The sequence below is a fragment of the Crocodylus porosus genome, unplaced genomic scaffold (genome assembly GCF_001723895.1).
Source record: "Crocodylus porosus isolate Cpor-Errol unplaced genomic scaffold, CroPor_comp1, whole genome shotgun sequence".
NCBI classification, from domain to species: domain Eukaryota; kingdom Metazoa; phylum Chordata; order Crocodylia; family Crocodylidae; genus Crocodylus; species Crocodylus porosus.
In genome coordinates this window covers 89434513-89450100 of record NW_017728943.1, presented here as the reverse complement: position 1 = coordinate 89450100, position 15588 = coordinate 89434513, and the positions used below count along the sequence as shown (strand labels likewise).

The following is a 15588-nucleotide window of genomic DNA, read 5'->3' as shown; positions in this document are numbered from 1 at the left end:
TAGGTGGGGGGTGACCCTGCACATGTGAAATTCAGGCATGTCTATATGTACTGCGTATATCATTGCATCATTGCATTGCATGATTACCCCTCACATTTTTTTTTTAAATCCTGTCCTTGTACAAACCCAAAGTATTATTGGCAAGACAGTGAAGGATCATCTTTATAGAAATGATATGGTTTTTCAAATGTAGCTATGCCCTTTCAAAACCAAGAGATAGCTCTGGAACTCTGGGCACATCTGGAATTTTCTGATTGGCTGGCAATGATGCTTGGTTATTAATCCCAGTAAATTCCTGTGCCAGACCTTTTCTCCATATCATTTCCTTTTCACAACAGCAATAAGACACAACCAAGCAGTGAAATTCTGTGGGGATTACTGCACTTCTTGTATGGCTGAAGTGACTTGGCCTTTGGCCTTATATGCCTGGCTATGCAATCTGGAAATGCACTGAAGTTTGTATGTTATTACTTGAGTATTATTGCTGGGTAAATAGATGCTCCATACCCTGGAACAGTTTCAACTGTCTTGAAAGACAGTCCTTCACAATGTTTGCATTCACATGTTGTGGCTGTAAATTATGCCCCGAGTGTTCATTTTCTCTTTCAAAACATTCTCATCTCAAGGTAATTAATGGTGTCAAGTTAGCAGTGTGAAAAAACCCTGACTTTACAACCACTAGGGATTAATGAAATGATAGTCGTGGCAGCAGTAACAGCAATACGTTGTTAGTGAGGAGTGATGTACCTTAAATGATGCCCTGAAATTATTTTAAATATGTCTTTGTAAATGTTTGGCTTTGTTAACGTTTGTTTCTGTGTTAAAAATCAAAGGTGGCAGCACTGGCAATAACAACTCATTTGCTGATGAGCTTGGGAAAAGTGAAATGCTCTTTCCAAGAAATGTTTTCCTTGCCCCAGTGAGCACTATGCAAAATGATCTCTTAATTTAGCCTCTTTCTAATGTCTTAAATGATTCTTTGCATACTGATGGGCAAACACATCAGCAGGTTTTTTGGGTTGTTTTTTTTTTTTTTTTTGGTGCGGCAGGAGTTGAAAGGAAGGACTAGAGCTGTTCCTGAAATAAATGTGACCTGAGAGTGTTGAAGTATGCATTAATGGTTCTGTAGGAACAATAAAATGGGTAGAGTCACGTTTGCTGGACCCTTTGCACAGGCTGATTGGTGCAGAGGGAACAGAATTTAGTTGCAGGTGTCAACGTGGTGCAGAATACAGTTGTGCTTTTACAGTTTGTTTACCTTCTTCTAGGGGTCACAGCCACCTCTCATAAATTAAAGCAGCTTCTTATCTGCTCTAACTTGTGTCAGGGATGGAGCAGCTTCAGAATCAGCTTAAGAAACTGTTTTCTATGTCAACCAGAACATCGTGCTGGAGAAAAGCTGACCCTCAGGTTGTAATCTCCAGTTTGGGAAACGTGGTCCTATAGGTCAAAGTCCCAGATCCTCAAAGGCCTTCAGGCACCTAACTCCCATTGCAATTATGCTTAAGTCACTTGGGGTGCCTGTACATGAGCCAGGATGTGGCTCCAAGTTGCTATAATTATAGCACGTCAGAGCAGACTTGATTAATCAAGTTTGCTGGAGCATGGTAATTACTGCACTCCAGCCAGCCTCCAGGTCTGGTGTATCAGCGTCCCCGCACTTCAAAATGGCGGCAGGGGTGCTTTAACTAAAGCTTTGATTGCCAGCTCGTTCAACTAGCATTCATCTGAAGTGATTGCCAAGACTTTAGCTAAAGTGCCAAGACTTTAGATAAAGTGCCACCATTTTGAAGGAACAGGACGCAAGTACACAAAACCCTCTGGGCACTTTAAGCTCATGTAAACATGCCTGTGGAAACTGTGACCTGGCCTCATAATCACTTCACTAATTTGAAAAGTTTAGTCTTACTCTAAAACAAAAAAAGAAAGAAAATGTAGATACCTGTGCTCTTGGGTATTTGGTGTATTTCATTATTTTGATTTAAGACCTTTCAATATTTGAGAATTTAATAACGTTGTTAACAGCTAGAACAAAGACCCAATATAAATGTGAAAGAGCCAGGGGTCAAACCATATGAGTTTCCATAACAAAAGTGCCGAATTCAGGCCTACAGTAAAGCAGGTGCAACTCCATCGAAAGCAATGAAGCTCCTATTTAGCTCCAGGACTCAGTTTGCACAAGGACAAGATTGTACAACTGGCTGGATTACATATGGTACTGTGGGTCAAATGCCTCCATAATAAAACTACACTTTTTGCTCCTGTGTCTGAATTTGTAATTACAGTGTAAAACAGTAGAGAGCAACCTTGAAGAAAAAACATTTCATCATAGAATTGCTTGGTGAAGAGCCCCATGATCAAAACATCAGGCTCACCTGCCAAAGAATGGCCTAGTTGAAGGCTACCATCTCACGTGTGTCCCTAGGGGCCTTACATGAATCCATGCAATGTTCAGTCCAGGATTCTGCATAGATGGTTGCAGACAGTGTCGCAGATCTGCTCTGCACTCCAATTAGGTGTGTGCAGATTAGGGCAATCTAAGAGAATAAGGGCTCGCAATATCTTTGAAAGGCACAAAGAAGAACATCACACCAACCCTTCTCCAGCCCTCCCCATCTCTTTTGCATGGATCTTGAATTCAGATTTCAGCCTCTTTCTGTGTGTAGATGCATGTAGAAATGTGCTTTTTATTGAGGCCCAGTTAATAAAAAATAAAAATAAAGTCAGGCAATTTGACTAATAGACAACCACAGCTGAAAATAATTATGGCACAGGATCATTCCATAGAAATATATGCTTTTATTATCCCCATCAAATACTAAGACACGTATACTAACACGTTGCTTTGTAGACAGCCAGCTCTCCTTGAAAATGGCATGTATTCCCCCTCAGTATGAATTCAGTAAGGTAAATTATATAGGAAAGCAGCTAAGCTAATGCACATTCAGCAGTTTAGCAAAGCAAATAAGGCCTGATCAAAGGCCTAGAAAAAATCAATGGGAATCTTTCCAATGAAATCAAAGGACTTTGGCTCAGGCCTGTAGAGAGATTTTGCCATTCAGTGTCATGGAAAGAAAACATTTCCTTTCCTTTTCCTCTGAATGCCAGTCTCCCAGCTTGTGGGATTTCCTCACTGTGCTCTCCTGCCAGCCTCACATTGTTCCTTAAGTTCCATCAGGGTTTGTACCAGGCTGTGGTCCGTTCCATGTGTTACTTTCATAATGTTATAAGCCTTGAGAAGAGAGAAAAAAGGAAAAGTTAGATCGGCACCTCCTAAAGTAGCCTGTATCTTCCACTTTACATCTGCTTCCTCTTAGAAAACACAATCTGGACATGGAGCTGGCTCTGGCACATGTCCTGAAGCTCTGTTCCCATTTATGTCTAAAGATCCTTTGTCTTAGTAACTCATGAAATGCTCCCTTCCAAAGCTGCTATTAAGCTATTATTTCTCATAAGATACTCCACCTTTCTCCTCCCATTCAATTCCTTAGGCAAAGACATGAGAGCACAGTCACTGTTTACTGGATCAGATTATTGTATTCTGACTTGACAGTGGCAGCACTAGCTGCTTCAGAAGAAGGTACAAGAGATGCCAAAGCAGGTTCCTCAGGAAAAGGTGCCCAAGTTCCTTCTTAACCCAAGGTTGAGGGCTTCCCCAGAACAGAAGCAACTTTCTGTGCTCAGAAGGCGTTTCTACATGCTCATTAATGTGCCATAGTTACTGTGCATTAAGTTTAGTACTTGGTTAATCAAGTACTAAATCAATGTGCAATAACTTGCCCTACTCCGCAGTAGCGCTGGCACATAGCTGTTTAGTGACACCTACTGTGCAGTAGCCTAATACTAGTGTGCAGTAGTGAATTAGCACAGTTTTTGCCTGGCCTGCTACTGCACAGTGTTATTAGGCTACTGTGCAGGTAGCGTCTTGTGTAGACACACTGAGAGATTCCTAGTTTGGCTTCCCACCAGGGAGACCACATTGCAAGCCTTCTTTTCTAGGAAGAAAAAAAAAAAATCTTTTTATTGAAAAATGCAGCTTCATTTAGGATTGAAACAAATCATAAAATTATAGAGTTGGAAGAGACCCCAAAGTCATTTAGTCCAAGCCCTGCACAGATGTAAGCTGCACTATTCCTAAACCATTCTAGACAAATCCATCTTCGTCTTGAAAATTTTTGGTGGAGGAGAGTCTATTGTTTTCATATGCAGCTTACTACTCTCGTGTAGTTCTCAAAGTTAAGGAGTTTTAGTTCTGAGCTTTCATCTAAATCTCCTTTGCTACAGTTGAAACCCATGTCCTGCTCTCTGTAGTAAGTGAGAAGAGTTGTTCTACCTTCTTTATGGCAGCCTTTTAAATATGTGAAAACTATTAGGTCTCCCCTTAATCTCCTTTTCTCCATCCTAATAAATAGATTCCTTTCCTTACACAGATTGCATTCCAACCCCTTTCCCATCTTTACTGCTCATCCACGGATCCTCTCCAGTTTCTCTACATTCTTCTTAAAACATGGACACAACACTCCAGCTGAGGCCTAACCGGCACTGAGAAGAGTCGTACTATTACCTTCCATGTCTTGCATGCAATACTTTCGCTCTTGCAGCTCAAAACTGCACTGGCTTTCTTGCAAGTGTACTGCATAGCTGACTCGTGTCTAGTTTGTGACCCAGATCCTTCTCGGCCTGTTATTCACTGTTCTGTATTTGTATATTTTATTTTTCTTCCCACATGTAGCAACTTACATCTGTCTCTGCTGAATGTCATTGTGTTGTCTATTGTCCAGGTCTCTAAGGAGTCCAAGTCCTCTTGAATTCTGACACTAACCTCTGTAGTGATGCAGCCCCACCGAGTTTTGTGTCTGTCTAGCTCACATTTCTCCAGTTTGCTTATGAGAATGTCATGTGGGTCTGTGGCAAAAGCTGTATTACATTCCACAAATATCATGTTCACCATATTTTCCTTGTCCACCACATTAGTTACACTGTCAAAGAAGGAAATCAAATTGGACTGAAATGATTTGTTAGCGGTTAGTGATCAGGGTTTTACAGTTTGCTTGAGTAGCTTCCCACACACCGAGTCAGGCGATTTGTCTAGACTCCCCCAAAGTCCTCCTTTTCCCTCGCCTTTTTAAAGATGAGCTGTATTAGCTCTTCTCCAGTCCTCGGGGCCCTTGCTATAAAATCCATGACTGAAAATATTATTGACAGTGATTCTGAGATTGGAGACTGAAGAGTGCTCTGGGTTGCATTTTGTCAGAACCTGCCTTATATTCCTTCAAATTTATCAAAAGTGCTCTCAGATGTTCTTCACTTATCACTATTTGTGGCAATCCCCCTTTGTTTATGCTGATTTTGTTGCTCACAGGTTTTTTTTATTTGTGAAGACTGAGACAAAGTAGTGACTGAGTCACAAAGGTGGCTCAGCCTTCCTTGTATCTTCTGTTAGTAGCTCACCGTCACCACGGTGCAGCAGATGCTGTTTCACTGATCTTTTTTTTCAGTCTACCATATTAATAGAGCCCCTTCTTGTCATCTTTAGTATTCCCTTCTGGTTGTATCTCATGTTTCACACTTTTGCTTTCCTGATATGGTCCTTGCAGGCTCTTGCTGTTTCTTGGTATACACTTCCTGGTGACTCGCCCTTTCTTCTATGTTTTGGGTTTTTTTAATTTGAGCTACCTAAAATGTTCCTGGTGTACACATATTGGTTTCCTAATCCATCATGTTGGAACAGCTCCTTGTTGAACTTTCAGCTCTATCGCCTTTAGGAACTGCAAGGTTTCCTGGACCTGTCTATCCTTTACTCTACCTGTCATAGTGTCTTTACCTACTCTTTCCCTGAAGTGGTTTAAATCTGCCCTTTTGAAGTTCAGAGTCCTTGTTTTGCTAGTCCATTTATTGAAATAATTAATTCTATTATATCTTTCCAAGTTTACTATCATCTTATCTTTCATAACCAATTTGTCCTTATTGGATACAGCAAATTCAAAGTAGATGATAGTCAAATTCTCAACTTTCTGAAACTGAAGCTTGTCTTCTACAAACACTAAGAACTTGCTAGACATTCTTGGCAGAATCCTGTTTTAGCTAGCAGATGACCAAGTGCAGATTGAGACTATCTCTGAGTATTGTGACTACTGTGTAGAAGCTATTCTATAACCCCCATCTGAGCAGTACAACACCTCCGTTGTAGAAAAACGATCATCCCGCACACATGTTCATGCCTCTCCCTGTTCCCATAATGGAAGCACTTGTGTGCCTAGAGGAGGCAATAGAATTGATCCTACAGAATAGTTGGGTGGCTCAGAATTAGTTTCAAGCCACACTTTGGTCATTCACTAAATGAAATAGGATTCTACCCTTTATGGTTTGCTCTGTTATTCTTCCAACAGGTATCAGGGAGGTTAAAAAATCCTCATGGGGTGCCTATATAGGTGCATTGAGACTGCTTCGACACAGATTTGATTAATGGAGTAGATTTGAGTCTGCTGGAGTAGACTGGAGTCTTCTGAAGCAATTACCATGCTCCAGCAGACTCCAGCGTCAAATGCATCAGTATCCCCCTGCTAAAAAATGGTGACCAGGGCGTTTTAACTAAAGCTCATGATACATGTGACACTCTAATTAAAATGTCCCCCTGCCACACTTCCCCAGAGCATGCGTATAAACACCCAGTAGTAATAACTCATAAGCTTGAGCAATTTTTGATGCCTGCTTGAAAAATACATTATCAAACAATCTGTATTATTGGATAGGATGAGAAAGTAAACAGAAATAGAAAATAGGCTTCTGTTTCTAGCATCCAGCAGTAATTGCTATAACCACCCTTATTTTTGCTTTCAATTGGTTGCTTTTTCAAGTGTGTGTGTGTTTGGAGGGGGCAGAGCAATGATTGAAAGAACAGCTTGCCAAGCAGTCAGAAAGCAAATCACAATGTGCAGAACTCCGCTGAGTACAATAGAGGTTCTGAGTTATTACAGGGCCCTGACAGCAAAAAGGGAAGTATTTATTTCAGTCAAACAGAAGAATAAAAATAGTTTCATCATTATGTGAGGAGCCCAAGGTATCTGAAATGAAATCACAAATCTTGAAGTTTTGCATATTCCTATTTTATCACGTTGGTCATGTTTTTGCTCCATTCTGTTGCTTAAATGAAGTGTATTCAAATGCACTGGCTACTTCCATTGTAAAGAACTATCTCAATAATGCAGAGTAGAACGGCTGAGTGTAGGATGCCTTGCCAGGTGTATTTTGCTATTTGAAAAAGTAGCAGTATGAGCCTGTGGACAGCACAGGTTGTAAACTGCCTTGTCTGTGTCAACGAACGGTGGCTGCAGACTTGGACAGAACTAGGCCATGCTAGTTAGTGCCTGTGGATCTAAACATGCCAAAGCTGCCTTCCCAGTACTAACTGGCAATAGATATGCCTGTGTTAAAGATGTTTTTCACAACCATCGCTAATGTGGAATAATGCCTCTACTGATAAATATGCCACTTTGCTTCCCTCTCAGATACCTCACCCACTTCTATGAAAAAAAAAATCTCTTAATGTACATTCTTCAGTGCAAAAAATCATTATATTGCAGACATTCCCACTGCAGCCCTGCATTAAGGATCAAATCGCGGCTCCATTAAAGTCAATATCAAGATTACCAATGATTTTAGCATGCCCAGGATTTGGACTGAAATAGTGTACACAGCATTGGCCTCTTATACTAAGCTGAATTCCCCCCCCACCCAGTGAAAAACCTTTTCTTTCTGGCTGCAACTCAGAAAGGCAAATGTGGTTCCTGGTTTTCAGAACACCCGCCTGCTCTCTTAAACCTCCCAGACTAAGCAACAGAGTTGAGTCTGAGTATTTCCGTCTGTGTGGTCTTCCTCTCGGCTTAAGGAACAAATCTAATTATGAAAAACTACTGTAATTGCAAGACAGCAATATGGGGCATGGTGTCATCAGCCACCCAGTTTCTCCCTTAGGAATATAAAAACCCATTAGAAGATTGGTATGAATGTCCTTCTGTGCATGCAAATGAAAGCGCAGCACATTCATTTGTGTCTGATTTGCATTGGGACTGGATGAGGGGCCTAGCAGCACAGATGCATGTAACCATATGGAAATATACTGCTGCACTGCTCCACCATGATGAAAGAAGAAAGCAAACAGCACTGCACTGATGTGGCATAAAGTGAAGGCCAGTATATTAGAGAAATTATTTTATTTTCTCTGATATTTCTTGATTAAAATGGGCTGTTGCTAGAAGAATTAAAAGAAAAAAAATATGCCTTCAGGTTTATCCTCACTTTACAGCAAGTACAACAAGAATGCACGATGCGTCATTTATTGTCTGAAACCAAAAAATCTCTTCACACAGAGGGCAATTTATCTGTGGTCATAGAGATCTCTGGGGTATAAGGTTTTTTGGTCATTATCTTTTCTGCTTGCCCATAGGTGTGGATTACAGTCAGAAAGGACACATTAAAGCATCTTAATGATAATTCTACATCACCCTGGGCACTTCTATATGCAAAATTAATACACCTGAATTTTTCTCACTGAACATTCAAGTACATTAAACTGTGTCCCTGCTCACATGTGACTGTGTGCCCATCAGGAGCAATGACTGCTGCATCCCAGCTATGTGGAGATAGGGTTGGGGCAGCTCTCCAGGCTCCCCTGGGTGTCAGGCCACGGCTGGCAGGAGGCATGGGGGCTAGTCTTAGTCTACATGGGGTGGGGGAAAGCTGTGCCAGCAGCTGGGCAGCTGCTTCTGGGGTGCTTGGTTGAGGCCATAACAGGGAAATCATGAGCAGAACACCTGTGCTGTGGGGGCTTTACACTGAATAATAATGGCAGAGATGATTTGTCAGAGGCAAGCCAGGGGAAGAACCACAGATGAGGTTGCAGAGTGACGTCCTCAGGAAGAACGCCCAGCACAAGAAAAAAACCCATGAGGTGCTGCCCTTTAGTGTGGTTTGGTGGGCTCTGTCTTGCATGGCCATCCTGTGACTTTGGTGGGGCCAAGGAGCTCTCCCAACCCATTAAAGGAGGATGTGTATGGGGACTGTGGTCAACCATTCCTGCTGCATGCACGAGTCCTTTTATTCCACTTCCCAATCTACCTTGTGCAGCCACGCAAAAGATGGGCACCGTCTGGCCCCAAAAGTCACAGAGCCATTGAACAGTGGGTATGGAAAGGTGGCAGCTACTATCCCAACCCAGAGGATGGGGTAGAAGTCCAGGGGGAGATCTTGCTACAGCCCTGTGCTAGAAGCTGCATCCTAGCTGTCCTTCTTCCTTACCCTCTCCACTTAATACTTCAAACCAAGGCACATGGTGAATTGAATTTAACCCTCCTCGAGCAGCAGTAGAAAATAACTATATAGATTGTTTTGTATAGCTTTGGTCAACCAGTGCCCTAAGAGCCAATCAGACTTTCCTGTATGTTGACAGAGGACTCCCACACACCCCTGCTTTTGTCCGTAAGTGACAGTGCTGTTTCCTCTCCAGGTGTATTTTTTCTTGATAGCTCATTGATTCACTTCCACTAGTGCCAGTTTATTCAAACTGTTCCAGGCTCCTCAAACTAGAGCTGTGACTCAGGTACAGCTTTTTATTTATGTATTCATTTTTGCCGAAGAAGGTCTCACCAATAATCTCATTTCCCTGCTGCATTCTGCAAATAATTTGTTAGTTGTATAATAAACTAAGTGGCAGTTTCAGATTATATTCCTGAAATACAGCCTTGCCTCCCTGAAATGTTTCCACGTCCTCCTGAAGGACCTGATAATATTCACTTTGGTGTAGAGGGTGACTACTATGCCATTTGCTTCATGTAAGCCCCGGCCTGGAGGTGTGGAAAGATGAGATGAACGGTGAAGGGTGAAGTCCCAGTAGGATGATACTGGTAATGGTCTGCCATAGGCTGACATGGAGGGCAGTAAAAGGGGAAACAGAGGGAAAGGGCCATGGGAACAGTGTATGTTGTTGATCAACTAGTCTAAGCCCACTGCATACAGGGTGCAGAGGGGCTGCCAATCTACAAGCTGGAGTAGTAACTCTGGGGATCTGCCTGAGCCCACAGGATGCATGTTGATGCAGTGTGTATTACTTAGATCTCAATTCCCTTCTGCAATTTCCACAGTCTTCTTAATGCTGAGACTATATTGAGTTTGACTGGGGTTCCAGCCAGGGTGCTAGGCAGTGTCAGGATGCATTAAACAGAGTAATGAAGCATTGCAAGTAATAGAGCTCTTTCCCAAGCAGATGCAGGACTCAGATAACACAGCTAATCACATATGAAGAAATCCAGCTCTGGTGCATCTAGAACTTCATCAGTGTTTCACCAGAGATGGATGTAGTGGAAGAAGCCACATTTACAGTAAAACCTGTGTAAACTTTACAGGTTTTACTCCATATGCCAATCATACCGCCCTCCTTTTTGATAGGGGTTTCCCATGCAGTCAGGGTAAAGAGGGATCAAACTGAGACTGTCCTTAAAAACATTGCACAGGGAGGCAAGGTGGCATAAAGTCCCTTGAAGACAACCTTCATTACTATGAACTGTAGTATAGGGGAGAGCAGACTCCTCACCTTCTTCACACAGGTAGGTAAGAAGTGGGTAGGCAGATCAGGAAATGAAAGGAGCATTAGGACCCCTCTACAGGTTACATTTATACTGCAGTTAACATGTTAATAACAGCCTAAATGTGAAAGATGCTACATGTGCACCTAATTTAAAGCAACATAAAATGGCACACCAGCCACAAAAATGTTCCACATATAATATACAAATTTTTATAGATGGTTTTTATGGAGCCTTAAAATTGATGGTATAGCATGTCCAGAGCTGCCCCCAGCTTGGTACTGACAATCAGCTGATTGCCAGTCCCAGGACCACACTGGGGTCTTTAATCTGTCCTAATGCAGTGGATGACTCCAGTCCCAGATCACAGCAGGTACACTGGGTTGCGGGCACTTGGCTTTCAACTTACTGGTGCAAAAGCCCAGGCTTCCCCTGCACTGGCAAGTAGAAAAGGTGCAACTGGGGTCTGATGCATGTGTGACATGGTAGGAGTCAGGGCTCAGATCCCCTGGTATCTAAATGAATGTGAGCCTTAGTGTGACCCCCTCAGTTCACCAGTCAGTCAGCTGAGCTGTTAAGAACAAGGAAGTAATCAGCTAAAATACAGTTCTGTAAGAGCAGGTCATTTTTTGGCTGGAGAAAGCAGGAAGCTAGACTGGACACCAGGTCTGTTTCTGGGACACCACAGCTATGAGCCACCTTAGACTCAGGACAATCTACTTATAAACATGTGGAACAAATAGACTACTTTGGCTACCATCAAGTAAGAGTACTCTGCAAGGTTTACTGAGATTATTCTGAGGGCCATTTCTATTCAGTATCTTAAGTATCATCAGAGAAGAGAGGGCAAAATGTGTGCATGCCCCTTAAAGCATTAGAAAAATAGGATTGGTGATTCATTCTACCTCCTGAGAAGAGAACGGCTGTATTTGCAAGTTATAAATGTCATAGGGGAAATGGCAGCCCAGATTAATTGGCGCATGAGACATATGGTTCACTTTTGAATAATGAATGGGAAATGGAATTGATTACTTTCTCATCAGCTTTTTTTAATAATCAAAATTTGCCACAATTTAAATTAAATGTATCAACTAAGGATTTAACTTACCCAGACTTGCTAAGGTACATACTGTATTAAGCGCTAATTTAGTAGTAAAAACAGGTGGACGTTATCAGCTATTCAGCAGATACACATTATCACTCGTTAAGCCCTAATAGATTTGTTTTTTCCCAAAATAATACAAAAACACTAGTGTCACACATATAAGCAGTAAATAATGGGTATATAAATACACAGACTCTGTACTGAATAATATAGAGCATAAATGCCTTGAGATAAATCAGTTCCTCAGGGATAATGCCATATGAAAGATGAATGGAAAAGAAGGAAATCATATAAACCTTAACCTGAAAATGCTGTGTTACTTGCTTTCAGTGACACTGGTTACATGTGCATAGACCATGTGAGAAGAGCAGAATGGTCTTAAGCGCATCTACATCAAATACGTAGAATGCTCAGATTCTGTTCTTAGTTATATCAGTGCATAATCACTGTCCTTAATGAACACAACAGTAATGTTCTAGGTGATCATTAAATATTTTACGCCTGATTCATCTTCCATATAAGTAAAAAATTTCAATTGTCAGCTGTGCTGGCCTTTTGTTCAGAATTTGTAACATGCCCTACAGCTAAAAATTGGAAACCGAGGCAGTGAGGGGTGAGGTGACTTGTCTCAAGTCAGGCAGGAAATCAGCTGCAGATCCAAAAGAGGTAGGATCCAGCAGTTAGAGCACTGACCTGGGCCTTGGGAGATCTGGGCTCAGTTCCCAGCTCTGTCAGAGACCTGCCACAAGTCACCATCTCTTTGTTCCTCAATTCCTATTTGTGGATATGAGCACCCAGAAGGATGTTGTGAGGATGAGTTCATTAGAGGTTGTAAGGTGCTGAGTTATTAGGGTCTGCTGCCAAGCTAAGGCTGATGGAAGCAAGCTAAGGCTGTCAGCACCAGTGTCTGAGTGCCTTTACCATAAAGCTAACCTTGCTCCCCACCCCCACCTTATTCTCTGCTGGTTGTAGTCCTTTACTAACGTACCATTCATCAGAATTTATGATGTTCTTCTGCCCCTTTTGTAGTGAAATAAGAACTTTTTAGGAAATCACATCCCATTTAACAATGAAAAGAGTTCTGGAGCGAAAGGGGTGGAGTTCAGCATAAAAACAAAACAAAACAACCAATGGCTTTGTAGCAGGCACATATGTTGATGACTTCTGTTTGTTTGCTAAGTTACCCATTTTAGTGCAAACAGGTTGTCATAAAAGGTGTGGGTCTCCCAGGTACTTCAATAGGAGCTGCACATAAACATGTCAGAACTTAGTTTGGTTGGGCATATCAGGGATGGAAGAATGCTGACAGTCCTTGCTAGGGCTGTGCAAAGCTTCAGTCCTTGATTTGATTTGGCAGAGATTCAGCCTGAATCTGAATGGAATCAGAGGACCGTTTAACCTCTCCAGATTGAATCAGAACATTCCAAATCAATTCGGAGAGATTCGAAAAGATTCGGCGATTTGGCCATAGGCACAGCTTCTGTTTTTTCTAATATCTCTAAGTAGCAGGTGGTTCGTGGATGCTGGGGTGCATGGAGCATCCCACAGAAGCGTAGGGCACTCCCCAGCACATTTGGCAGCAGACCTGAAAGTGAACCAGAAGCACTTCCGGTCCATGTCTACATCCACTGGGGAGCACGCAGGGTCCCCATCCCCCTGGCTTGGCGATTGGTGCCTCCTGGGTCTGGGGTGGGGTCCCCCTGTGGTTGTACTTCTGGTCCACTTCTGGGTTCACAACTGAGCATGTGGACAGGCCCCCCACACTTCTGTGGGACACTTCATGTGCCCCAGCATTGCAGTGTTCATGAGTCGCACTGGTACCTCGAGGTATGTAGAAAAAACATTTAAGCTGTGTCTATGTCCAAATTGCTGATTCTCAGAATCAGCAGCGAATCTTCAAATTCGAATTCAGCTGAATCGAATCAAAGACAGTGATCCCAATCAACGAACTGAATCACTGTCCCTGATTTGGGCCGAATCCAAATCGAATAGGGCCCGCTTCGCACACTCCTAGTCCTTGCCCTTTGCCTAAGGGAGCTGTGACCTTATTGGCATGTTGCTTAAGCTTAATTTAACCCAGAATTCTACTAACCAAAGACTCCCTCCGGGCCCAAGCCTGCTCTCACTGACACAAGTAATGCAGCACTGCTCCAGATTTACACTAGTTTGAGAGAAGAATCTGGTGCATGGCATGAGCTATCACTGCTTGCTAAGCTACACTGTAGCAGCTTCTGGGTAGTGCAAGGTCCCACCTGAACACAAATCCCACAAAGAACATTATGTGAATGAGAGTAATGAAACTGCTGCTTCAACTTGCCTTGCAGCAAAGCATACTAATTAGGGGCCATAGCAGTTCTGCTTTGCCATAGATCTGAACAGAAAAACTTGTCTGGTGTCAGCACTGAAGACTCCTCTAAGCCTAGCAGGAAAAGACAAGGGGAAGGGCCAGATGGCTTTCTGAGGCACTGAGCACAGGAAATAAGGAGAAAGTGTTATACACCGGAGATAGGGAGAGAGGCTAAAGTGGGACCTCACCCCATATCAGCTGTGAGGCCTAATTCTGCAGACAGTAATATCAATAACACAAAGGAATAAACAGAAAACCTCCTTGTGAAGTGGTTTGGGGCAGCACTGAAGGAAAGCACTGAAGTCAGGAGCTGGGGCTCAGAATGGGAAATGATTCACAGCCTGTATCATGCAAGGTGCTGTGGCGCAGTCACCCGTTGCCTGCATATGCATGTATGTGCTTTTTTCTTCTTCAGTATTTGTACAAGAACAACAACAGTAATATAATAGCAGGACAGATAAGAGCCTGGGGTAGAAGGAAGTGAATATAAACTGAGTTCAGCTTGAATCCAGCTGGAAAGGAAGAAAAGGATCAAACAGAAAGAAAGGAAGGCTCAGAATGATATATAAAAATGATGTGAATAAACAGGAGCTGCTTGTTGATTTGAAGTGTGCTCCATAATAAACCACAAACATTAAACCAAAGATCTCCTACCTTAAAACACAGGGCCCTGACCCTGTAGAAAAGGTGGGAAAACTGACTGAGAGCAGGGAGGGTGGGGAATACAGCCTGACTATTGCACATCTCCTTCCACAGCTCCTATGCTCATTTTTGTTTTCCTGTACCCTGGTAGGATGAGGAAAACATCTGGCCATTTTAGGGTTACTAGTTTCCCCTTTATCCCTCGCACCCACTTTGGCACGAAACAACTCGGGGCATATTCAGACACGAAGAGGAAAGAACAGTATAAAGCATTGTAATATTTTTATCTCTTCAAATTTAATAGCTGTTTTCCATTCAAGGTTAGGGGGTGATTAATGGCACCTTCAAGCTACTGAATAGTAATTAACAATGACTGATATTAAAGGAACCTTGCTCAGGAAACACAGTAAGCAACAATGACCCATTACCATGCACTGCAGTTATTGCCTGGGGAGCTGGCTCTAATAGAAAAAAATTGTGGGGGGCTGAAGAGGGAGGAATTCAGGTCAACCAGAGCTGATTGGGGAGGACTGCATGGACAATCCATGGAAAGTAGTGGCAGAGGGGAGGAGAAAACCCAACTGGCAATACTGACCTGCTTCAAGGTTTCCAGAGCTTGATGAAACATATCTTGACTACACTGCAATTTGGCCACTCTCATCATCTGGACAGCCCTCAAAGGATGAAAGCCAGGATAATAGAATCTGTGGAGAAAAGGGAAAAAACAGAGTCACTATCACTTCTCACCTTCACAGTCACTGCCTCAGTGGAGAGCTATTAGGGTGGGGTTGCAAAGTCATTATGAATTTTAATAAGGTACTCAGAGAAAATTAGCTGCATTATTGAGAAGCATGAAATGCTTAGGGGAGTTAACAAATTATTACTCTCTGTCTCCACGGAATGCCTTTTACATT

General features: G+C 42.5%; 1 protein-coding gene across 1 annotated transcript in view; it reads right to left on the bottom strand.

Annotated features, from left to right (window-relative positions):
• Positions 1-2779: 2779 nt before the first annotated feature.
• The window catches only part of SMYD3 (SET and MYND domain containing 3), a 731370-nt gene continuing 718561 nt past the window's right edge, over positions 2780-15588 (bottom strand). Inside the window, exons 11-12 of the mRNA XM_019549760.1 lie at positions 15270-15378; positions 2780-3232 (exon numbers count right to left, since the gene is read on the bottom strand). Of these exons, the coding sequence (XP_019405305.1) occupies positions 3131-3232; positions 15270-15378 (211 nt within the window). The 3' untranslated portion in view covers positions 2780-3130. The remainder of the gene's footprint in view (positions 3233-15269; positions 15379-15588) is intronic.